Source organism: Podarcis cretensis (assembly GCF_951804945.1).
Source record: "Podarcis cretensis genome assembly, chromosome: 11".
Lineage (NCBI taxonomy): Eukaryota > Metazoa > Chordata > Lepidosauria > Squamata > Lacertidae > Podarcis > Podarcis cretensis.
The window spans coordinates 1,115,008-1,138,672 of record NC_137180.1 but is presented as its reverse complement, the minus strand read 5'-3'; the positions used below and the strand labels follow the sequence as shown (position 1 = coordinate 1,138,672).

Sequence of the window (23,665 nt, the reverse complement as noted above, 5' to 3'; positions counted from 1 at the left end):
AATGTAGTTTGGGTGATACAGCCTCATCTCCTGGGAGATGAGAAAGAGGGTAGTGGGGAAAATACCACTGAGCCCCAGGCAAGATTGGCTAAATGTCCCCCACACAACACACACCCTGTGCTAAGGGCCCTCTTATTCCAAGAGTCACTTGGGGATGTGAGCTTCAGCATTTTGGGAGGTAGAATGGAGATCTCCATTGACTTGCACAGGGGAAGAGAACAGATTCATGTGAAAAAGTTTATAACCCCTCCAAATTTCTGTGGTTGGAGTGCTCCAAGAAAATAATTCAGTGATTAATGGCCAGACCTGTCCATCAAAAGTTTATTTTTAAAAACTATTCTCATTGGTTCTTCCTTTTTCTTCCCTCTTGTTTTATTTTTGCATGCTTGGAGAGACCATTCTAGAGAACAGCAGAATTGGAATAGTTCATAATCTGTAAAAATAGTCAGAAGCATAGTTCCATTTTCAGACTGAGAGTTGTTACTAGCCAGAGCTGCCAAATGTCTTCTGAAAATCCAAGCTGCCCCGCTGCGCTCCAGAGGCTTCGCGTTGCTTTCGCTGAAGCCAGGAGAGCAAGAGGGGTCGGTGTGCACTGGGTCGACCCCTCTTGCTCTCCTGGCTTCGCTTCGCTGGAGAGGCGCTGCACAGCTCTCCCTCTCTGCGCAGCGCCCCTTCAGTGAAGCGGGAGGAGAAAGGGAAGGGGCTCCGCTTCTGCCGCTTCGCTGAAGGGGCGCTGCGCAGAGAGGGAGATGCTTGGGCTTGCCAATCATAAGGCTGGCAGTTCAAATCCGTGCGACAGGGTGAGCTCCCTCTGCTTTGTCCTAGCTCCTGCCAACCTAGCAGGACCTGCGCCAGTAGCAATTTAGTCCTGCTGGCCACATGACCTGGAAAAGTCACGAACAAACGCTGACATCCTCGGCTGGAAAGGGGAGATGAGACCACACCTCATAGTTGATTTTGACTGAACTTAACCGTCCAGGGGTCCTTTACCTTACCTTTTACACTGCTAAACCCACCATTCTGACAAGTGTTTAATTGTTAATCCACTAATTCCTAGGAAAGTAACAAGGATTCAACTTTTAATACTTCTGTATGTGAAATAGCCAGGCAGATATTATGCTTCAGTTGGAACTAAACCCCTACTGACAAATTCACTTTCAGGAATGCTATTGGAGGGACCAAAGCCGAGTCCACGGATAGGTTATTGCCCAGCTATGTGGTGGGACATAACACGATGGACTGGGCTTGCTGCTTCAGTCGGCCAATCACCTGCTCCCACTACTGTAGTAGCGGCTGACACCAGTATTCCAAAACAGGTATTCTACTCAGCTTCCGGTGCCAGTCTGCCTTAATGGATGCCGCTCCTACGACAGTGGGAGATCATTAGCGAAGGTAAACAAGGATTGAGGGTAACTGTCCTTCTAAGTTCCCCCCAGGGCCCAGGGGGAATGGGCTTCACTCGCAGATCGTCTCGATACCTTTCGCTCTGACAAGGAATGTGGGAGCAGGGAGATGCTGAGTGCAAAAAGCACTTTGCCTATTGGTAACCCTCCATTACGCCATTAAGAAGCAGAGGTTCTTCTGTTCATTAAAAGATTAATTAGGATTAATGTACAGACGCTTGCTGGAGGAGTCAGGACAAGATTACAAATTGCTGAAATGATACAGCTGCGAGGTCGTTAAGATTTGAATCTGAAGGAAGACTTCATTCAGTGTGAAAACAGTATGTGGGGGTGGAGCCTAAAAATGGATTCCTTATATTTTCTTTATACAAATGACTTGGTAAACTCCCCAGAAGTCAATTTAAAATTTTAAGAAAACAAGGGAAGATAAAAGCGGACTAAATTATATTATGGAATACCAAAGAGAGAGAGAGAGATAGAGAGAGAGAGAGAGATAGAAAATAAAACAAAGAAAATTATCTTAAATGGATATGGAACTAACAAGCTGGTCTGAGCCAACTACCATATTGGCCTGAATAGAAGCTGCACCTTTAAAATTGGAAGGGGGAAAAGAAAAAATACCTGAATATAAGCCGTTCCATTCCTCGCTGCTCCTGGCTGCATACTGGTGGCGGGGGAGGGGGAGCTGCACTGCGTTGCCAGCGGCTTTTCCCCTTCCTGGCTCTCTCCCTGGCCTTCGGGGAGAGGATGGGGATTACACACAGGGCGGGCACTGCTTTCCTGCGCTCCTGACGCTGTTTGCCCCACGCTCCCTGACTGCATACTGTAAGGTTGCGAATATAAGCTACACTTGTACTTTTTACGGTCGGAATTTGGGGGGAAAGTGAGGCTTATATTCAGGCCAATACAGTATTTGGTGAGAAGAAGAGAAGGTTGTTATCTTGGAATGTAAGAGAAATTGGATTTTGGAGATGCACCAAGACTTTGGCAGGGCGCCATCTTTATCTGTATGGACAAAGAAAGGGAAATTGGAGACCCGTTAGAGCTCTGGCGGGGTTCCAGTTAATTCTTTCCCCAGGCTGAAGCACATATATTGTAATCATAATTGAGAGAATGATTGAACACAGAACTTTTTGCGAAGAAAAAAAATGAACAAATAATTATTGCACGCAGGACGAAGGGATATAGATATTCACTTGTGGATTAATAAATTACTGAATATGTTAATACAAATGGAAGTCACAAACTGCAGCTGTTGAACAAGGGACTATGATTAAGATTGGAATACAACTGGAATAAATAAGACTTTGGAAGCAGGAAGAAAAAAAAAGAATTACTGAACCTGTAATCCAGCAAGTGGGAGGCCATCCAAATTATATAATTTGTTATTTGATTGTGATTACGATTTGATATGCATATCATGAGGTTTGCTTTGGAGTTTTGTAATTCAAAACTACTAAAAATTATTGACAAAAAAAGAAAAGAAAAAAGAACAGGTATTCTACTCTTACAGGTATTCCACTGGGCTGGCAAGCCTAATATAAATATCGCAATCCTACAAGTATACTACCACTTTGCAGAAATGGTTTTCAGCATTATCAATGTGGTTTAAATCTTTAGTTATGGAGAATAATGCAGTTTAGAAAAAGACCTGAATGCAGCCAAGAGAGAGCTTAGTACAATAGTTGTCTTCAATAGGACATCCAAATGCCCTCCTTAATTCTAGCTAAAAGGCTGGGCAGCAATGACTGTGTCTGCAATCCAAACAAGGATGGAAAATACCTGAACACATTAAGAAACCAGGCGGCAGCAGGGTGGGAATTGTTTTCACATTGTTGCAGAGTAAAAGTGAGTTTACAGACATCCTGCAGAATTTAAAATTGGATTAACACATTTACAAAAAAGGGGAAGACTATGTGTCAAAGTTCAAAGTCTTTGAATTCTTTGTGATAGATATTATCAAGAATGTTTTCTTCCAGCATGTGCTAGAGCTGATAAGTCTAATTTGGTTTCTAATGCAACAGAAAATTCCATTGCAAGTAGTTCATGAAGAGAGATTCCATCATGAGAATAAACCCAGTTTTTTCCAGTCCAGTCATAACGCTTCGGGCCACTGTGAAAGAACAAACAAGAACATGACTGAGAACATGACATCCTATGCCCTTTTGGGGGGGTGCTATTGGGTTGTTGTTTTTATTTTGATTATATATATTGTGGTTTTGTATTATGATTTTGTTGTGTGAACTGCCCTGAGACCTCCTGGTATAGGGCAGTACAGTGGTGCCCCGCAAGACGAACGCCTCGCAAGACGGAAAACCCGCTAGACGAAAGGGTTTTCCCTTTTGGAGGTGCTTCGCAAAATGGATTTCCCTATTGGCTTGCTTCGCAAGACAAAATGTCTTGCGAGTTTTTCCGACTTTTTTTCCCTCCTCCCCCCTTTTTCTAAGCTGCTAAGCCGCTTATCAGCTGATCCGCTAAGCCGCTAAAAGCCGCTAATAGCGCTAATCTGCTAAGCCGTCAATGGGCTTGCTTTGCAAGACGAAAAAACCGCGGAACGGATTCTTTTCGTCTTGTGAGGCACCACTGTATATAAATTCAATTAACAACAACAACATTTAAATATCAACCAAATATGACAGAAGGAAGGGTGTGCATGCTGGAAATGGGTACTTGGAACTCCCACAGCTATTTGCATTAAGTTATCACACAATATGATCTATGGTGTGATTGAAAGCCAACTGGTTGGCATGAGGTGAATTAGGGCAAAGAAAAATCAATCTATTTCTAAAAGGTTGGAGTTGGCTTCACAACTTTAACATACATGCCACTAAAGTTCTGGGGCAGTCCTGACTGTGGCACCAGCTAGAGATGAAAAAATTCAGCCCCCTGACAGCTCCTGACCGTAGGAGAGTTAGCTATTCTGCTGGTCCAAAAGGCCTTGGTGCCTTCCCTGCTTCTCCTGACACCCCACAGCCACCACAGGAGCTCTGTGCTAAAACAGGACACTTGCTTTAGGTTTCATTCATTCCTGATGGTCCAATCCTCACGATGACCCACCTGAATTAGCCTCACTTTATTAAACAGCAGTCAGAAAATTGTGTTGTCGTTTTCTGTAGCATACTAGAAAGTAAATACTCTAATTTTCCACATCCTAACACTGGCTTAGGTATGTTTTAATATTTTATTTATTCATTTAAAACATTGTCTGCTCTTCACTGCACAACAATATGGTATCTGTCAGCTCAGCATTCCAGAGACGCAGTGCAGGATCAGTGCTCCCAATGGACGGTGCATCAGAGGGTGTCACTCACTGACCAAAAGCCTAAGTTCAATGACTAGCACTGCAAAATAGAGAAAGTCATACAAATAGTTCCAGGGGCTGTGGGAGAATATAATCACATACTGTATCACCGAAGCAGTTGTCAGCCTGACTAGCACCTGATATTGACTGCCTGGGAAATCCGTACAAGCCATTCTGAGTCTCCAAAGTGCATGCAACTAATAAAGCTGAGGTAAATCTTTTAGTTCAATTGTAAAATTTCTCGAACATTCTAACAAACAAACATTTGCTTACCTGCTTGGAGAGGACAGCCATATCTGTTTGTTTGGTGTCTGTTTGTTGATCACATATGTTCCCATGCTTCCACCCAATTTAACTGTTAATACTCCAGTCTACAGAATAAATTGGGAGCGGGGAGAGAAAACAAAACAAAACAAGCTATCTGTAAGAACTTGCAATATAAGCAGAAATCTCAGGGTCTGGCATGTAATAATTGATTAGGATTTCACAACTAAAACATGAGAGCAAAAATGATTAAATAACCTATTTTTTCAAATAAGTGCAAATAAACTATTATTACTTCTCATCCAAACTGAATTTTGCATTTCTACATTTTTCTGTGCTGTAAAGCCATACTCTCAAGAATAAGGATGGGGGGGGGGTATCTATATCTCCTCCCCTCTCTATATGATTATGAATAACATAACGTTCCATAGGATGACCAAACAATACTGCAAATGGATTGCCTGGTTTTTCTCTAGAAACCAACTTGATTCACATTCTTTGTTTCCAGTTTCTGTTTAGGAATCCAGTCCACAAGGTAATGGACTGAAGCAAATAATTCAGAGGTGGAAAACTGTGTCTAGGTAAATTTTAATGACTTAAAAACAAAACAAAAACAGAAGCGCAGGAATATGGCACCTTTTTCAGATGGCAGTTTCCCCAACGGGACCCTCTTTCAGGGATCTTATTCCTATGGGAAGTGGGCCAAAGACAGAAACTGGCAAAGAAACGAAGGTAGTTCAGCCTTTGTACACCAGGCTTGTTTCTATACGCCCCACCCTCCATCCTGGCAGCCAAGAGACATTAGGACACGTTCGCCAGGCCAACACACTCAAGGCTGTGGCTGGGGAAAAGGCAGGGTGGCTGAGCAGGGAGGGTGGGGTGGCCTGGGAAAAGTCCCAAAGGGCCACAGAGAGAAACCTGAAGAGTGGCCCTTGGGCCCCAGCCCGGCTGTAGGGGATTGCCAACGAGTGTGTGTGTCTCAAACCTACAGCTTTATACTTTTGATGAAGTGTCCAGTCACCAAATTTTATCTCTGGAATGTTCTTATTCAGAAAAGCAGGGATTTCTTTCAGGCTGCATGTCTATATTGCACAGCATTGTCTAAGGGATTTTCTATTCATTAAGCTCCCAGGAGCATTCGATTGGCATTCCTTTGTGTTTTTCACCATGTTATTTGGGAGACCAACTGCAATGTTTTCATGGTTCATTTTCTTAGTTCCAAGTGTTAACATTTTAGAAATTTGGAAATTCACAGCAAATGGTCTAAGCCTGTTAGGTACATGGCCTTTTGGACTTTACTCTCTGCCCTGTCTGTTGTCCTTTCCTTTCCTGTGTCAGGTGTTGACAGGCATGAGCTCTGAAGCAGGAAGGCCTCAACTCCAGCTAAGAAGAGGAAGGGGCAGCAGACAGGACTGCAGCTGGTGAACCTCCTAGGAGGTTGCCTCAAGAATGTGTCCCCAAATGTGCAATGCAATTAAGTTTTGAAAAGCATGGGCCCTGCTTCCACAGTTCTTGACTGAACCTGCACCACTCTAAAAAAGAAAGGCTCCTGAGATAATAATTAAGAGTAATTCAGATATTAAATCCCCACACTTATTATCCTTACACAATCTTACATGGTTAAATTTGGCTTGGCTGCCTGCCTTCCTTTTAAGCTCAGACTTTGTTTAGACCAGTGTTTCCCAACCTTGTGCCTCCAGCTGTTTTTGAACTACAACTCCCATCATCCCTGACTAGCAAGACCAGTGGCAAGGGATGATGGGAATTGTAGTCCAAAAACAGCTGGAGGCACAAGGTTGGGAAACACTGGTTTAGACTACACCAAGTCTTTAGTATGACTGGGCACGGTCTCCCTTGTCGACTACGCTTTGACTGTTTTATCTTGTTCTGTCTGGGTTTTACTGTCCTTAAATTGATTTTACCTTGAGCTGTTACTGAAGTCCTTTTTAGGGCCAAACAGTAGCTTGGAAATGTCTTTATAAAATAAACAAAATGGTAAACTACTTCAATGTCAACTGAAAGCTTTCTAGACTTTACGTTATTTCATAGCAAAAGCAGCATTCCAGCATGCTTTTCCTGACAGCTATATCATATAATACATTCCCAAACAGCTGTTACTGTATTACCAGTATCATGTTAGATACCATATGTTGTACTGTAAATAGACCTAACCCATCAACACATTACTTCTAATTTTTAAAATGTGCAAACCACACAAACAAGCATTTGACATCATTTCATAGCATATGGCGTTTGTGCCACGTTTACAGAAACACTATAACCATGAAGTTTTTAGAGATAATTAACCAAATGCTCATTGTAGTTTTTCGTTATATATCACACACATGAGAAAAAGTATTTGCTGTACTAAAATAAAGGTAAAGGACCCTTGACAGTTCTGGGGTTGCGGCGCTCATCTTGCTTTACTGGCCGAAGGAGGCGGCGTTTGTCCGCAGACAGTTTTTCCGGGTCATGTGACCAGCATGACTAAGCTGCTTTTGGCGAAACCAGAGCAACATACGCATGGAAATGCCGTTTACCTTACTGCTGGAGCAGTATCTATTTATCTACTTGCACTTTGACGTGCTTTCGAACTGCTAGGTGGGCAGGAGCTGGGACTGAGCAATGGGAACTCACCTGTCATGGGGATTCGAACTGCTGACCTTCTGATCGGCAAGCCATAGGCTCTGTGGTTTAGATCACAGTGCCACCTGTGTCCTATTTACTGTACTAATGAATGTTAAATAAATCAAGGTAAGCTCCCAGGACAGGTGAGAGAACAGTCATACATGGATTCCTAAATGCTACTGGAAATATTGCTATTACGGATTCCTTAGGATAGAATTAATTTTTAGATATGCTTTTATCTCTATCACAAGCAAGCTGAAACTGTGGTTTCAGCTATTTTCCAATTGTGCCACCTTGTGGTCCTACCATTCCACTAGCTCCTTATGAGAACAGAGTTTCTTAAACAGCTGGGAAAGAAATGCTTAGAATCATAGAAGCATAGAACTGGAAGGGACTCTCAGATCATCCAGTCCAAACCCCCCCCCCCCCGCAGTGCAGGAATATGCAGGAGTCTCATACAGGGAAGCTTTCTTATACCCAGAAATTATTTATGGTACTGTCTAAAGTGAAGTTGAGACTATAGCAAAAACACCTGTAAAAATAAATAAAATAAAATTGTTGTTGTTGTTTAGTCGTGTCCGACTCTCCGTGACCCCCTGGACCAGAGCACGCCAGGCACTCCTGTCTTCCACTGCCTCCTGCAGTTTGGTCAAACTCATGCTGGTAGCTTCGAGAACACTGTCCCACCATCTCATCCTCTGTCGTCCCCTTCTCCTTGTGCCCTCCATCTTTCCCAACATCAGGGTCTTTTCCAGGGAGTCTTCTCTTCTCATGAGGTGGCCAAAGTACTGGAGCCTCAGCTTCACGATCTGTCCTTCCAGTGAGCACTCAGGGCTGATTTCCTTCAGAATGGAGAGGTTTGATCTTCTTGCAGTCCATGGGACTCTCAAGAGTCTCCTCCAGCACCATAATTCAAAGCATCAATTCTTCGGTGATCAGCCTTCTTTATGGTCCAGCTCTCACTTCCATTCATCACTACTGGGAAAACCATAACTTTAACTATACGGACCTTTGTTGGCAAGGTGATGTCTCTGCTTTTTAAGATGCTGTCTAGGTTTGTCATGGCTTTTCTCCCAAGAAGCAGGCGTCTTTTAATTTCGTGGCTGCTGTCTTTTAATTTCGTGCTGCATCTTCTTGATGTCTTCTGCTTCTGTTAGGTCCTTATTACTTTTGTCCTTTATTATGGTAATCTTTGTACAAAATGTTCCTTTCATATCTCCAATTTTATTGAAGAGATCTCTGGTTCTTCCCATTCTGTTGTTTTCCTCTATTTCTTTGCATTGCTCGTTTAAGAAGGCCTTCTTGTCTCTCCTTGCTATTTTTTGGAAATCGGCATTCAATTTCCTGTTTCTTTCACTATCTCCCTCACATTTTGCTTGCCTTCTCTCCCCCGCTATTTGTAAGGCCTCGTTGGACAGCCACTTTGCTTTCTTGCATTTCCTTTTCATGGGGATGGTTTTCGTTGCTGCCTCCTGTATAATGTTCACCAAATCTAAATCCTTAAACCTGTTCCTCACTTCCACTGTGTATTCATAAGGGATTTGATGTAGATTGTATCTTACCGGCCCAGTGGTTTTCCCTACTTTCTTCATAAAATAAAACACTATAGTATAAAATAAAATACTATACCGAAAATGAGACATCATAATCTTGAGGAGTAAAGGGCTTGTCTGCCAGCTCCTCAAAGAAATCTGTTAATGACTCCAGGGTTTCTTCAGCAAGTTTTTCATACATAGTTTCATCTATTGAGCTGTAAAAGTCAGGTAAAGAAAGAGTTACTCAAATTTTATACCATTAAATCAAAATATTATCAGTGCAAAACAAGAAATCCCAAAAAAGAACACAGTAACTTGAGGATGTTTGTTACCGACACATACTAGTGTAGGAACCATTTCTGAAGTTGCAATAAAAAAGAAAAATTAGGTATGTATAGCCCAGAAATTTTATTCGGCTGAACCTTAATTCACCACACACTGCAACTTCCATTCATTAGACAGTCCTCTGATTAAGGAACTTTAGGCTACAATTCTGACCCCACTTCTCTGGAAGTAGGCCCACTGAATTTATTATGACTTACTTTTGAATAGATACAGTTAGGTTTGCACTGTTAGTCAATTAATTGATTACATCTGCATACATTTAGACATTGATTTGTCTGTCTTGTCCGTTTTTGTTTCTTTTCTATATGTTTGGCCCTCTCTTGAGAATTTGTTACCAAACTTGACAGCAGGCTTCACTGCCATTTGGACACTGGTTCCGTCATAGCTGGCTCCCTCTGGCTGGCTAGCTTTTGGGCTCCATTTTCCCTCCCCGTTCCCTCCAGTGACAGTGTTTTCTGCTGCTCCAGAGAAGCGGAGGCTTGACAACCATATGTCAGGAGTGCTCTGATGGTGTTTCCTGCTTGGCAGGGGGTTGGACTCGATGGCCCTTGTGGTCTCTTCCAACTCTATGATTCTATGATTCTAGAACAGTGCCAGCCTTGGTGCTGCCCCTGAACCATGGAGTCCCACTCCCCGCTTTTCCTCTCCAGTTGCTTCCCCGCGGCTCATCTCAGCCAATGGCAGAACAGTGCCAGGAGGTGGCGGACTTCCGGTGGAGCGCGAACCCGACGCAAGCGAGGGATTTTTCCTGGGAGGGAAACCCTAGCTATTTTGAAGAAGGGAGAATCATAGCTGTCCAAATCAAATGGCAAGGCGAGAAATTAATAATTGTCGGGATCTACGCACCAAATGGAAATAAGACTGATTTCTACAGATCATTGGAGGAAAAACTATTTGAGTACATGGACCAAAAAATCGTAATAATGGGAGATATGAATGGTGTGGTATCATTGGAAATGGATAGATTAAGAGAGGCAAAGAATAAAGAAGGGAAACTACCTAAGACTTTTTTTACGATGATGAACTGTAACTTGATTGATATCTGGAGACTTAGGCACCCCTTGGAGAAGCAATTTACTCATTATTCAGAACCGAATCAGTCAATGTCAAGAATAGATCAAATTTGGGTTTCGAACGAACTGACACTAAGAATCCATCAAATTGAAATACAAGCCAGAGTGATCTCAGATCACAATCCCATAGAATTGGAGTTAAAAGGCTTTGAAGAGAGATCATTTAGGTGGCGACTGAATGATAATCTGTGGGACGATCAGAAGATGGTTGAAAAAGCGCAAAAGAAACTATCTGAATACTTTATGGATAATGTGGACAAAGGTACCAAAATGAGTATTGTTTGGGACACAAGCAAAGCAGTAATGAGAGGTTTATTGATTCAACAAAATGCATTGAAGAAAAACAATAAGGAAAAAAGGATAAAAGAAATTTCAAGACAGATCATGGACTATGAGCAAAAACTGATCAAAAAACCTAACAATTTGGACTTCCGGTTTGGATCGCGAGCAGCAAGGGAGCGCGGAGAAGCCGCTGAAGGCTTCCCCGAACTACACGGGGTTTTTTGAGGGGCAACGCAAAGGCACTGCGACCCCAAAACCTCAAGGGGTTCCCCCTGAGGAAAGCGCAAACCAGCAGTGTTGGAATGGTTCCGGAGTTCCTTCGGGTTTTTTCTTTTTTGGAAGACTCGGGAGCAACGGGACTGAGAAACGCAAATTGGTAAGCTCTGCGAACCCCGTGTGGCGATGCCTCTAGCTCTCACTGGAAAAGCGACAAATCTCCGTAATTTTAAGAACAGACGCCCTTAGTGATGTGTACCCAACTTTGAGACTAGAAATTGGAAAGATAGAAGCTAAGGAGCGCCGGATGTTTACAGATTAAGAAAAGGAGCCCGACCTGTATTTCGGATCTAAGATGGCGCTGGGACTAAAATCGTAAGAGTGAAACAAAGAAACTACTACTTACCCGCTATAGAGACGGAGAAGTGAAAGTCCTCGCCGGCTGTTTCGCGAGGCAAGGGATATAAACTGATAAAAAGTAACTAAATAGATAGGGAGCTTTTGGAGACTTTGTATTCTATCGCATCGGGCATACACGAAAGAATAAAAAAGAAGATTAAAAAGACGAAGAAAAGACCCAAAGGAGGCTCTAATTGGAAGCAGAAAAACAGGAGAGGAAGAGGGGAAAGCAGGACAGAAAGAACACACAGAGAGCGTAATGGCGCAGAGCAAGTAAGTGTTTCCCCTCACCAACGTTTTGGACGCCAGCCTGAGTTTATTTAAAAACGGACAAAATTATTTAAAAACGGACAAAACTCTAGGAACTAAGAGCTCTTGGAACAAAGACCCCCCCCCTTTCAGATTTATTTGGTTCCTCTATGGTTTTCTAAGGTCCTGTTAAAATAACAGGAGGGGGTTTTTTTGTGTGTAAGACAAGCCCTAATATTCTCAGCGGTCGGGTGAACAACAAACAATCCTGAACTCCAGAATTTCCCCTCCTTGCTCAATTTCATGAACTGAAGGTTCAAGTAAAGAGAGGCTAAACTTGGAAACTAACTAGACTCCCCTTCTTCCTCTCTTCTCTACGGACAAACTCTGTATTACAGAGAAACCTTGTACATTTACTATAGAAAAATCTTGAAACCTCCCAGCCTCCTGCCGCTTCTTCCCCCCCTCCCCCGGTTCCCTGTTTCCCCTCCTTCCTCTCCCCCAATTTTTCACATTGCCGGTGGGAATAACCTCCAGACAGGTCACCAAATATCGTCTCTACTCTGTGGAAATGGATTAAGCCAAGCAAGTGGCTGAAAATTGATCAACAAGAAGGAGAACTAATTCTGCTTGAACTGGAAAACAAAACATAACAAACAAACAAGCAAAAAAACAAAAACAAAAACCCGGTCACTGGTTATAGTCATAATTTAATATCCCACTCCTTTATTACCTTGTTGCCTCTACCTTTTTTCCCGGTTCTTTCCCCGCTTCTTCCTCTTCCCCCCTCCTCTATGCCTCCTCTTTTTACCTAATATAGCTACTTTAAATATCTAAATAATTCCTCAAGTTGGATGTATAGTACCTCCACACCTCTACTCGGTTAATTAAGTGGTATTTTATCATATTAGATGGACAGTAAATGAGATTGATAGTAAGCCCTGAAGGTTATATTCTAGACTAAAAAGTTTATAAATAGGGTGTGCAAAAGAGTTGGATGGTTTGAGAAACTTGTGTAAGGGGGGAATTATTTGACTGTGGATTTGGATAAGAGGTTCTCTTCTTGATTTAGGTAGTCAGACTAAGTATATTTTTTGAAGGGTGGAAAACCTGACAATAGATTTTGATAATAGTGCCCAAATTTGAAGAAGGGAAGATTAGTGTACTTTCCCCTGGGAAAATTAAAATTATCCAAGACTGTGCGCCCTTTAGGGGAGAGGTTTAAGAAACCAGACTTTGCCTGGAAATAACGAACAGAGGGTAAAGGGCGGTGGAGATTGGAGGATGGCGGGAAAGGATGGGAAAAGGTCAGTAGGAACACCAACAGAGAGAAAAACCTCACGACAAGAGGAAATTAAAGACCTTTATATTTTATGGATGAAAATAAAGGAGGAATTTAAGCAGAATGAGATTCACATGGAGAGAAAACTTGGAGAGATGCAGGAATCCATCGACAAGAAGATAGAGGGTGTGGTAGGGGAACTGTCAAATAAGATAAAAGAGTTAACGATTCGATCAAAGTCTTTAGAAGACTCAAATAAAAAAACTCAAAGAGAGATGAAAGATCAAAGAAAAGAGGTAGAGAAATTAAAGGAGAATTTCGGAGAATTGAGTAGGAGCCAAGACCAAGTCTTGGACAACTTGGCATTGATGGAAATGAAACAAAAACAGTTAAATTTAAAATTTAGAGGAGTGGGGGAGGAAATCAACGAGGATATTAAAGGGAAAATGATTAAAGAATTGGCGAGATGGCTAGTCCTGAAAGAAGAGGAAGTTGCACAAACAATAGAAAACGCCTTCAGAATAAAAATAAGATCGAAACAAAACAAACTGAAAAAGATGCCAGGAGACTGTCTGGTGATGTTCAAATCGATAGAAATGAGAAATATAATTTTAAGACAAAGCTACCAGAAGAAACTCATAATTGATGGACGGCCAATTATTATTTTTAAAGAAATACCAACCAGACTCCTACGCAAGAGAGAGGGTTATAAACAGTTAGTAAATACACTAAAAAAGAATGGCATACAGCACAGATGGGAATTCCCTGAAGGGATTTCCTTTTTTTACAAGGAAAAAAGATTTAAGATCACTGAAAACCAGGAAGTTAGTAAATTCTTACGCAGGTATGAGAAAGATCTTGGGAGGACAGAAGAGAGAGGTGGTGGGAGAGGCGGAGATGCAGAGGAGAGGGGTGGCGTGGGACTGGGGGGAGTGGGGGGAGGAGGGGGGCGGGGAGAGGGGGAGAAAGGGGAAGAAGTGGGGGAAGAGGAGGAGGGAGAGGAAGGGGAAGAAACAGAAAGTAAAACCACCCGAATCTAAATCGGTAAATTACGGGCTTAGTAGTAGATAAAAGTAAAAATGAACTTAAAAATTTTAACATGGAATGTAAATGGTCTGAATGAAAAAGCCAAAAGGAATAAAATTGTAAGTGTTTTGAAAAAGAAGAAACTGGATGTAATTTGTATACAAGAGACCCATGTGGTCAAAAAGCATAGACATGTCTCGTTGAATAAGAATCTAGGAACAGAATTTATAAACTCTGCGGTAGAGAAAAAAAAAGGAGTAGTAACATATGTTAATGAAAAATGGAATCCTAAACTGATATATAAAGACGAAGAAGGAAGGATAGTGGGGGTACAAATCAGCTTCCAGGGGGGAAAAATAAATGTGATAAATATATGCCCCAAACTCAAATAAATCAGAATTTTTCAAGAAATTAGAACAAGTTTTAACAGAATTAGAAAGCAATAGGACAATTTTATTGGGAGATTTCAATGCAGTGCCGATTCCAGAAATGGATAGACAAACAGAAAAGAAAAAACGAAATCAAGGGAAGTTACCAAAATCATTTCAGGATCTGGAAGAAAACATGGACTTCATAGATATATGGAGACACAAGCATCCAACAGAAAAGCAGTTCACTCACTTCTCAGAGGTACATAAAAGCTGGGGCAGAATAGACCAGATTTGGACCTCGAGCGAACTTACCTTAAGAGCTACAAAGTGTGAAATCCAACCAAGAACCCTTTCCGACCATAATTCAGTAACACTGGAAATAAAAGGTGTTACGCAGGGGGGTTTTAGGTGGAGACTGAACGAACATCTATTGGAAAGTGATGAGGTCATTGAAAAAGCTAAATGTACCCTAAAAGATTATTTTGATCTGAACCTCAATGCAGGAACAAATATAGAAGTAGTATGGGATGCCAGTAAGGCGGTTCTAAGAGGTTTTTTTATCCAGCAAAATAATTACAAGAGGAAAAAAAGAGAGCAAAAGATAGAAGAAATTCTCAGACAACTAAGGGAGTCTGAGAAAAAATTAATAAAAAACCCAAAAGATGAACAAAGCCTACAAACAATAAAAATACTACAAACACAATACTCGATGGTAATAAACCAAGAGATTGAATGGAGAATCAAGTTAATGAAACAAAATTATTTCGAATCAGCAAATAAATCGGGTAAATTATTAGCCTGGCAACTGAGAAGAAGACAAAAACAAAATGTGATTAATAAAATAAAGGTAGATGAAGAATTGATAGAAGACCCAATAAGAATACAAAAAAGTTTCTGTAAATTTTATGAGGGGTTATATAGGAAAGGAGAAGAAAACCAAATCCAAATAGAAAAATATCTAGAGAACTGCAAAGGAAAGACCGTAACAGAAGAAGAGAGATCGCAACTAAACAAACCTATAAATATAGAAGAAATTCAGAAAACGATAAAAAAAATGAAACTGGGAAAGGCGCCAGGACCGGACGGCTTATCGGCTAAATATTATAAAGTTTTAGGAGATCAATTATTACCAACGCTTTGTGATACTATGAATAATATCTTAGGAGGAGGGACTATACCTGAGTCTTGGAGGGAGGCTCATATAACGTTAATCCCTAAACCAGACATGGACAGATTGAATATAAAGAACTATAGGCCAATATCCTTGTTAAATAACGACTACAAAATTTTTGCTGATATTATGGCAGATAGATTGAAAAAATGTTTAGTAAACTTAGTCCACAAAGACCAGGCGGGATTCCTCCCAAATAGATTTTTGAAAGATAATGTAAGACATATTATAAATATAATTGAATACTTGGGGGTTAACAATGATGTACCTGCGGCATTGATTTTTATAGACGCCGAAAAGGCGTTTGACAATGTTTCGTGGTTGTTCCTACTAAAGTCTTTGGAGAAGGCAGGGATAGAGGGCAATTTCATGAAAGGAATAGAGGCAATATATTCAACACAATCTGCCAAATTGGTAATAAATAATAATTTAACATCTACATTTAAAATTGAAAAAGGAACAAGGCAGGGATGCCCTCTCTCCCCGCTTCTATTCATCATGGTACTAGAAGTGTTAGCGAACAAAATAAGATCGATACCAGAAATCCAAGGAATCAAAGTAGGAATAAAGGAATACAAACTCAAAGCCTACGCAGATGACTTGGTGTTATCTCTAGAAGAGCCACAAGAAAGTATTAGCAAAGCGTTGGAGACATTAGAGGAATTCGGCAGGCTATCCGGTTTTAAATTGAATAGATTAAAGACAAAAATGATGATAAAGAATATGAGAAATGATGAAAAAGAAAAATTAGAGAGTCAATTTGGAATTAAGGTGACTAAAAAAATAAAATACTTAGGAATATGGCTCACACCAAAAAATATAAATTTAATTCAGGATAACTACTCAGCAACATGGAAAGAAATTAAAAAAAATTTAGAAGCTTGGGACAGAATTAAACTCTCATGGATGGGTAGGATGGAAGCAATAAAAATGATTGTTCTTCCAAAAATGTTGTTCCTATTCCAGAACATCCCAGTAATCAGAGGGCTTAAATTATTTAGGGATTGGCAGAGAACTCTTTCAAGATTCATATGGCAGGGAAGAAGGCCGAGGATTAAATTTAAATTACTAACGGACAAAAAGGAGAGAGGAGGCTTTGGAGTCCCAAATTTAAGATTATATTACGAGGCCGCATGCCTATGTTGGATCAAGGATTGGATAACCCTAGAAAATACAGACCTGCTAGATTTGGAAGGGGCCGACAACAGGTTTGGATGGCATGCCTACCTGTGGCTAAACAAAGAGAGAGCCCATAAAGGGTTCTCAAATCACATTGTGAGGGGCCCTCTGCTTGAAGTCTGGGAAAAAAATAAAAAATTGTTAGAGTGGAAAACACCTTGGTGGCTGTCCCCTATAGATATCCTAATAATCAAAAAGATAAATATGGAAGAGCAAAGACTGACATATGAGGATTTATTGGTAAGATTTGAATATAGCTGGAAATTAAGACCGTATGAGGAGTTGAAAGGAAAGTTGACAGGTTGGATACAATATCATCAAATAAATGCAATATGGACAAAAGATAAAAAAATCGGGATGAATGAAAAGAAATCCAAATTCCAAATCGAAATAATTGAAAATAAAACTAAGTTACTATCTAAAATGTACAATATCTTACTGGAATGGGAGACAAAAGATGAAGAAATTAAAGAGGTTATGGTTAAATGGGCGATAGACCTGGGGCATAACATAGAATATGAAAAATGGTCAAAGTTATGGAAGGAGGGACTAAAATTTACGGCGAGCGTCGCAATCAGAGAAAACATAGAGAAGATGATATACAGGTGGTATATCACACCAGAAAAATTAAGTAAAATGTATAAGACTGGAAATAAGGCCTGCTGGAAATGCAAATCGAAAGAAGGCAATTTCATACATATGTGGTGGACGTGTGAGGAAGTCAAAAAATTCTGGAATCTGATATACGATGAACTAAAAAAAAATTTAGATATACATTCTCTAAAAAACCAGAAGCCTTCTTACTAGGTATTATTGGAGAAGAAATTAAGAAAGAAGACAAAACTCTATTTCAATACTCGACAGCAGCGGCCAGAATGTTACTCGCACAAAATTGGAAAAGTACAAATATACCAACAGTGAGGGATTGGCAATCCAAATTATTTGAATTTGTTGAATTAGCAAAAATGACACAGAGAATTAGAAACCAGAAAAATACAAAGTTAAAGAACGATTGGAATAAATTTATGATTTATATTGAAGGCAACTATAGAAATCTACCAACTATAGCAGGTTTGTTATAAAACTTGCGATGCATAAACTAATTACCAACACCAGCTGTTAATAATGAAGTTTTATTTGAAATCAGAAACCCGAAATCAGCAGGGAAGGAAGTCAATTGGTGTATCTTAATTGTATGTATTAGTGTGTTTTTTCTTTCCGCTTTAGGCATTTTTCTTTTTGTTCTTTTTTTCTTTTTTTTCTTAATCTTATCTGAATGGATGTATTTTCTTCTTTAATTGCTTTTTTTTGTGCTGTATTGTAAATGAAACTCAATAAAAAAGATATTAAAAAAAAACACCTAACAATTTGAAAATAAAGCAGGAAATAAAGATTTTACAAACACAATTTGCGATGATAATAAATAAAGAAGTTGAGTGGAACATTAAAAGGTTAAGACAGAAAAGCTTTGAATCAGCAAATAAATCAGGAAAATGGCTTGCGTGGCAACTGAAAAAAAGAAAGGAGCAGAATACAATCAACAAAATCAAGATAAAGGGAGAAGAGACAACCGACCCGAAAGAGATAAGAAAAGGATTCTTGGACTTTTACAAGCAATTATATAAAAATAAAGAAAGGAACAATAAGAAGAAAATAGAAAGATATCTAAGAGAGAAAATGGTGCAAAAGATCCCGACAGACCAAAAAGACCAGCTGAATGCCCCAATAGAAAAAGAAGAAGTAAAAGAAGCGATAAAGGAATTGAAAAGAGGGAAAGCCCCAGGACCGGACGGGTTCACATCTAGTTATTATAAAGAAATGAAAGAGGTGCTGACGACCCCATTGACCGTCGTTATGAACAATATCTTAAAAGAAAGAGACATTCCAGAAACGTGGAAAGAAGCATATATAACATTAATCCCAAAACAAGACTCTGATTTAACACAAGTCAAAAATTATAGGCCTATCTCACTTCTGAATATAGATTATAAGATCTTTGCAGGAATCCTAGCGAAGAGATTGAAAAAGATATTAATAAAGATTATTCACAAAGACCAAGCAGGTTTCCTACCAGGCAGACAACTGAGAGATAACATAAGAATTATAATTAATGTCATAGAATATCTGTCTGATAGGTGTGATAAACCAGCGACTCTAATGTTTGTGGATGCAGAAAAGGCCTTTGACAACATAATTTGGGAATTTATGTTGAAGAATTTAGAACATATGGAGGTTGGTCAAGAGTTTTTCAATGGCATAAAGGCAATCTATACAGAACAGAGAGCAAAATTAATAGTGAACAATGTTATCACTGAAGACATAAAAATATCTAAAGGAACAAGACAAGGTTGTCCACTATCGCCATTGTTATTTATAACGGTTCTGGAAGTCTTTTTAAATGCAATTAGACAAAACAAGCAAATAAAGGGGGTAACAGTAGGTCAAAATGAGTATAAAGTTAAAGCCTTTGCCGACGATTTGGTACTGACTATGGAAGAACCAACAGAAAGTATAGAGGAGGTATTGGATGAGATGGACAAATTTGGTACGGTGGCAGGATTCAGATTGAACAAAAGAAAGACAAAAATGATTGTAAAAAATATGGATCAAAATATGATTGAATTAATGCAACAACGAACAGAGATAGAGGTGGTGAAAAAGGTTAAATATCTGGGAATTTGGGTAACAGCCAAGAATATTGATTTATACCAAAATAATTATATCCTGGTTTGGAAGGGAATAAAGAAGGATCTGGAGGTGTGGGCCAGAATGAAATTATCATTTTGGGGAAGAATCTCTACGATAAAAATGACGGTGCTACCAAAGATGTTATTCTTATTTCAGACCATACCCATACTAAAGGGTATAAAAAAGGTAAAGGTACCCCTGCCCGTACGGGCCAGTCTTGACAGAATGGCAAAAAGTGATTTCAAGGTATATCTGGCAGGGGAAGAAGCCTAGAATAAAATTTAAATTACTGACGGATGTAAAAGAAAGAGGAGGCTTCGCCCTGCCAGATATGAGACTGTATTATGAAGCAGCCTGTCTATGTTGGTTAAAAGAATGTATAAAGTTAGAAAATAATGAATTATTAGATCTTGAAGGATTTGATAACAGATTTGGGTGGCACGCGTACCTTTGGTGTGACAAAAAGAGGGTTCATAAAGGATTTGGAAACCACATCTTCAGGGGTCCATTAATAGAGGTTTGGGAGAGATATAAAAATATACTGGAACCAAAAGTTCCACACTGGCTGTCCCCGTTAGAGGTAATAAGTGTGAAGAAGACTAATATGAGAAACAAATGGGCCACCTATGGGGAACTGATAGCTAATGAGGGAGGAAAATGGAAATTGAAGCCATATGAACAAGTTAAAGATTTAGTTTATGATTGGTTGCACCACTACCAAGTAAATGAAATATTTAAAAAAGATCTGAAGGAAAAGGGTTATGTGGAAAAAGAATCAAATTTCCAAAAGGACATTATAAATAATGAGTATAAAATTCCGTCAAAAATGTATAAGATATTGCTGGAATGGAATACGAAAGATGAAGAGGTTAAATCGGTAATGATACAGTGGGCAAAGGATTTTGGGTACAATATTCAATTTGAAGATTGGGAAAAATTGTGGAAAGAGCATTTAAAATTTACAGCATGTATTACACTGAAGGAGAATGTGATGAAAATGTTTTATAGATGGTATATGACACCTGTAAAATTAGCAAAGATGTATAAGGTTGATAACAAATGTTGGAAGTGTAAAGACAAGGAAGGGACATTCTTTCATCAGTGGTGGGAATGTAAGAAAGTGAAAAGTTTTTGGGAAATGATATATAATGAGTTGAAAAAAATGTTAAGATATACTTTTGTGAAAAAACCCGAAGCTTTTCTTTTAGGTATGGTAGGAAAGGACATCAGAAGAAAGGACTGTAAGCTTTTCCAGTATGCGGTAACGGCAGCCAGAATCCTGTTGGCCCAGAAGTGGAAGCAAGAGGAAATACCGACGATAGAAGAATGGAGACTAAAAATGACAGACTATGCAGAACTGGATAAATTAACTGGGAAAATCAGATATACTAAAGATCAAAAGTTCATCGAAGACTGGGGGAAATTTGTGGATTATCTGAAAAATATATGTGGTGTGAATACAACGCTAGTGGGATTTAAAGAGGCACTGTAAAAAAAGAAAATAAGTATTGTTTATGAGAAATAATAGGAGTAAGGAGGAAAAATGGCAATACGAAAGAAGGGAATGTGTATTAAAGGTATAACTACGGATGATTGTCAGAGACGTTGAAGGAAGTCAAAAAATAACTATGATTTGTTGTATGCGGGATTGAACGAAGAATTGGATGGAAATTTATAAAATGTATAACAATAAAAATTATTATAAAAAAAAAAAGAACAGTGCCAGGAGGCAGACATCACCGGTAAGGACCACCCAGAGCTTTAAGAAACAGCACAGAGATCACGCAGCAAAACGCATCCCTCCCTCCGTAGCCCAGCAATTCTTCCTTATTTCAGACATCAAGATAAAGCAGCATATCATGATTAGCTGGTGATCTATCATGATGTTGAAAATCAGCTATTGCCCAGCCCTAGATGACACCTGGCTTAATTTGAAAGAACCCTTCCCCTCTTTATTCTTACGATATTTTCATAGCAAAAGTACTAATGGACCTTTCCATTCATTTTAGTAAAGCTTGTGTAGTTTTCCAGTGGTTTGCACCCTAAAGATGTGCAGTTAGGCTACCTGGACACCTGTTTGAGGCCTAAGCCAACTTTCCACAATATGCATGTCCCGTGGTTTTGTCTAAATTGTGGCTCCATCCCAGTCTGCTCTGGTAACATGTGAACAAGCAAGATCATGTGGAAGACAACCACAACCTGCCTATTCCCACATCAGGAATGCTTGGGATGTAGGGAATAGGGAGTGGCACTTTCCAAATGCAAGAACCACCCATAAGTTGGCAACACAATGAGTGTTGGAGAACTTGGAAATGGATCCTCTTCACCTCTTAATCAGAGAGCGCTTACTCTCTTTACACAGCTAGTGGCTACTGATATTTCTCCCTCTTGGTGTTTACATGTTTTGTTGACTAAAGTTAAGAAGTGGGCTGATGCGACTGTCCTAGTAAAGGTTATCTGGAGGAACTGAAAGCTTGCAGCTCTTCCATTCTCTTGCTACATGAATTAGTTAAACAATCCTGTCTCCACCATACTGAGAGTAAACAAGGCATTCGGCTACAAAAGAAGAAAACAAAGGTTTGGTCACGTGTGAAAGTGCTGGATGCTGTGGCATTTTAAGATAAATTTGTTGCATATGTAATGACACTATTATTCACTTAAAATGATTCAGCTTTACCAACTAACACCCCAACGCAGATCCCATGCGCATGGCTTTGGTTTCGATGGTTTCATTCTTCTGAGGTGACTGTTTCTGTCCTCAATATTGATCTCTGTTTGGGAAGTTCCCAGAGTTGCCAGGTGGCCAATTCTATATACAACGTACCTTTTGTCAATTCGAGTTCCTGCACTTCTTATGCATTGCAGTTGAGCACTCTTGGCTTTGACTTTGAGAACGCCATATAAACAATGTGGCTGCACATCCTGTGAAGAAATAAGTTTTAAGTACTTTTGTGGAAAATCATGTTCTTCAGCAGAAGGCTAAGTGCAAGCAGCACAACTTTCAGGGTTGTGTCCTCCCTGAGGGGATTCTGCTACATTTTTTTTTACGCTGTTTTATTTTGTGGTTAGGATTGTGTATATTTCTGCCATGGGAACCTCGGATGAAAGCTGGATTATAAATGCTTTAATAATACATAATAATTACTTATTATTATAAGTAAATATACATATACATATACATATACATACATATATATATATATACATATATATATATGCGCCAAGTCCTCTGACCAGGAGTAGCATCATTTGTATTTCAAGTCCTTAGGCCATGCTGTTCCTTCCAGAAGCAAGCACATTCCTTCTCCCAACTTTTCTATCAGAGTTCATTTCCAGCTTTGTCCATGTATTCACCCCTTTGTTTAGCAAGATCTATATCCAGTGCGCAGGGCAGAGGGGCCACGCAAGCCAAGGCCCCTCTCCCTTCGCCCGGCTTGACTCTTTTGCCTGCTATCTTAGTGAGTCTTTTTCCATTTTGAAGGCCCGCTCCCTCGGCGAAGGCGGAGGACGAGCTCCGGAGACCCACCTTTCCTGCCCTCTTCCCTCCCTCCCCCCCATCTCTGCTTCAAGAGAAGCGCCCCCAAACCTCACCGCCAGCGGCCGGCCTGTCCTTTCCCGGCTCCCCCCAAGCTGCCAGCGGAGGGTCCAAGGCGAGGGCTGCCGAGGCCGCCGGGCCCAGAAGGCCTCCCGAGCCCCGCCGGGAGCGGCCCAGGCGGCTCCTCCCGCCACGAGAGACCGAGGCCGGGCGGCCCTTCTGGGTGCGAGGGAGAAGCTCCGCGGGCCGGGCTGGCCGGCCTTCTCCCTGGGGCTCCGGCGTCGCCCCTTCCGCGCGCCTTCCCTCCCAGGCCGAGGCCCAGCACTCACCGGCCGGCCCACGAGGAGCGCGAGGCCGCAGCCGCTTCTCCGGAAAGGAGGCGCCGCCACCGCCACCGCCACCGCCACCGCCGCGGCCTCCTCCTGCTCCTGCCGGCGCCCGCCGGCGCCTCCCCGCCGGCCCCGGGCCGCCGCCCGGGAGAAGAGCCGCCACATGAGATCCTAAGGCGGCGCGCAGAAGACTCGGGCTCGGGCTCGGGCTCGGGCGCGGCGCGGCTTTGCTGCCCCCTGGCGGCGCTGCCCCTTCCTCTCGCCCTCAGCCGAAGCCTCTCCAGTGCCAGCTGAATCCTGGCTGCCCCCCCCGCCCCCCGCCCGATCCTAGGCCAGGGAATCGGGACCAGAACAGCCTCCAGGTGCCGCGCGGGAGGAGAGAAAGGTCC

General features: G+C 41.0%; 1 protein-coding gene across 3 annotated transcripts; it reads right to left on the bottom strand.

Annotated features, from left to right (window-relative positions):
• Positions 1-1,062: 1,062 nt before the first annotated feature.
• On the bottom strand, positions 1,063-23,456 carry FXN (frataxin). Of its 3 annotated transcripts, none has more exons than XM_079996174.1 (5): positions 23,277-23,456; positions 22,237-22,334; positions 9,226-9,346; positions 4,978-5,075; positions 1,063-2,408 (listed from the first exon to the last, which is right to left on the bottom strand). In XM_079996174.1, exons 1-5 carry the CDS (start codon positions 23,439-23,441, stop codon positions 2,405-2,407), a joined length of 486 nt encoding a protein of 161 aa, XP_079852300.1. In that variant the 5' UTR covers positions 23,442-23,456; the 3' UTR covers positions 1,063-2,404. The 3 variants fall into 3 exon arrangements, with proteins under 3 accessions (XP_079852300.1, XP_079852298.1, XP_079852299.1); XM_079996172.1 differs by lacking the exon at positions 1,063-2,408 and adding an exon at positions 3,215-3,516; XM_079996173.1 differs by lacking the exon at positions 1,063-2,408 and adding an exon at positions 4,566-4,744.
• Positions 23,457-23,665: the final 209 nt, after the last annotated feature.

Bases quoted from the DNA above. Each gene is read 5' to 3' on its own strand.
- FXN (XM_079996172.1), bottom strand. From the start codon at position 23,441: ATGTGGCGGCTCTTCTCCCGGGCGGCGGCCCGGGGCCGGCGGGGAGGC. The intron at 5,076-9,225 runs GTATAGTATTTT...TTTATTCTGTAG, and splicing joins ATTATGATGTCTCATTTTCG to ACTGGAGTATTAACAGTTAA. The intron at 3,517-4,977 runs GTAAGCAAATGT...GTTCTTTCACAG, and splicing joins TGGCTGTCCTCTCCAAGCAG to TGGCCCGAAGCGTTATGACT.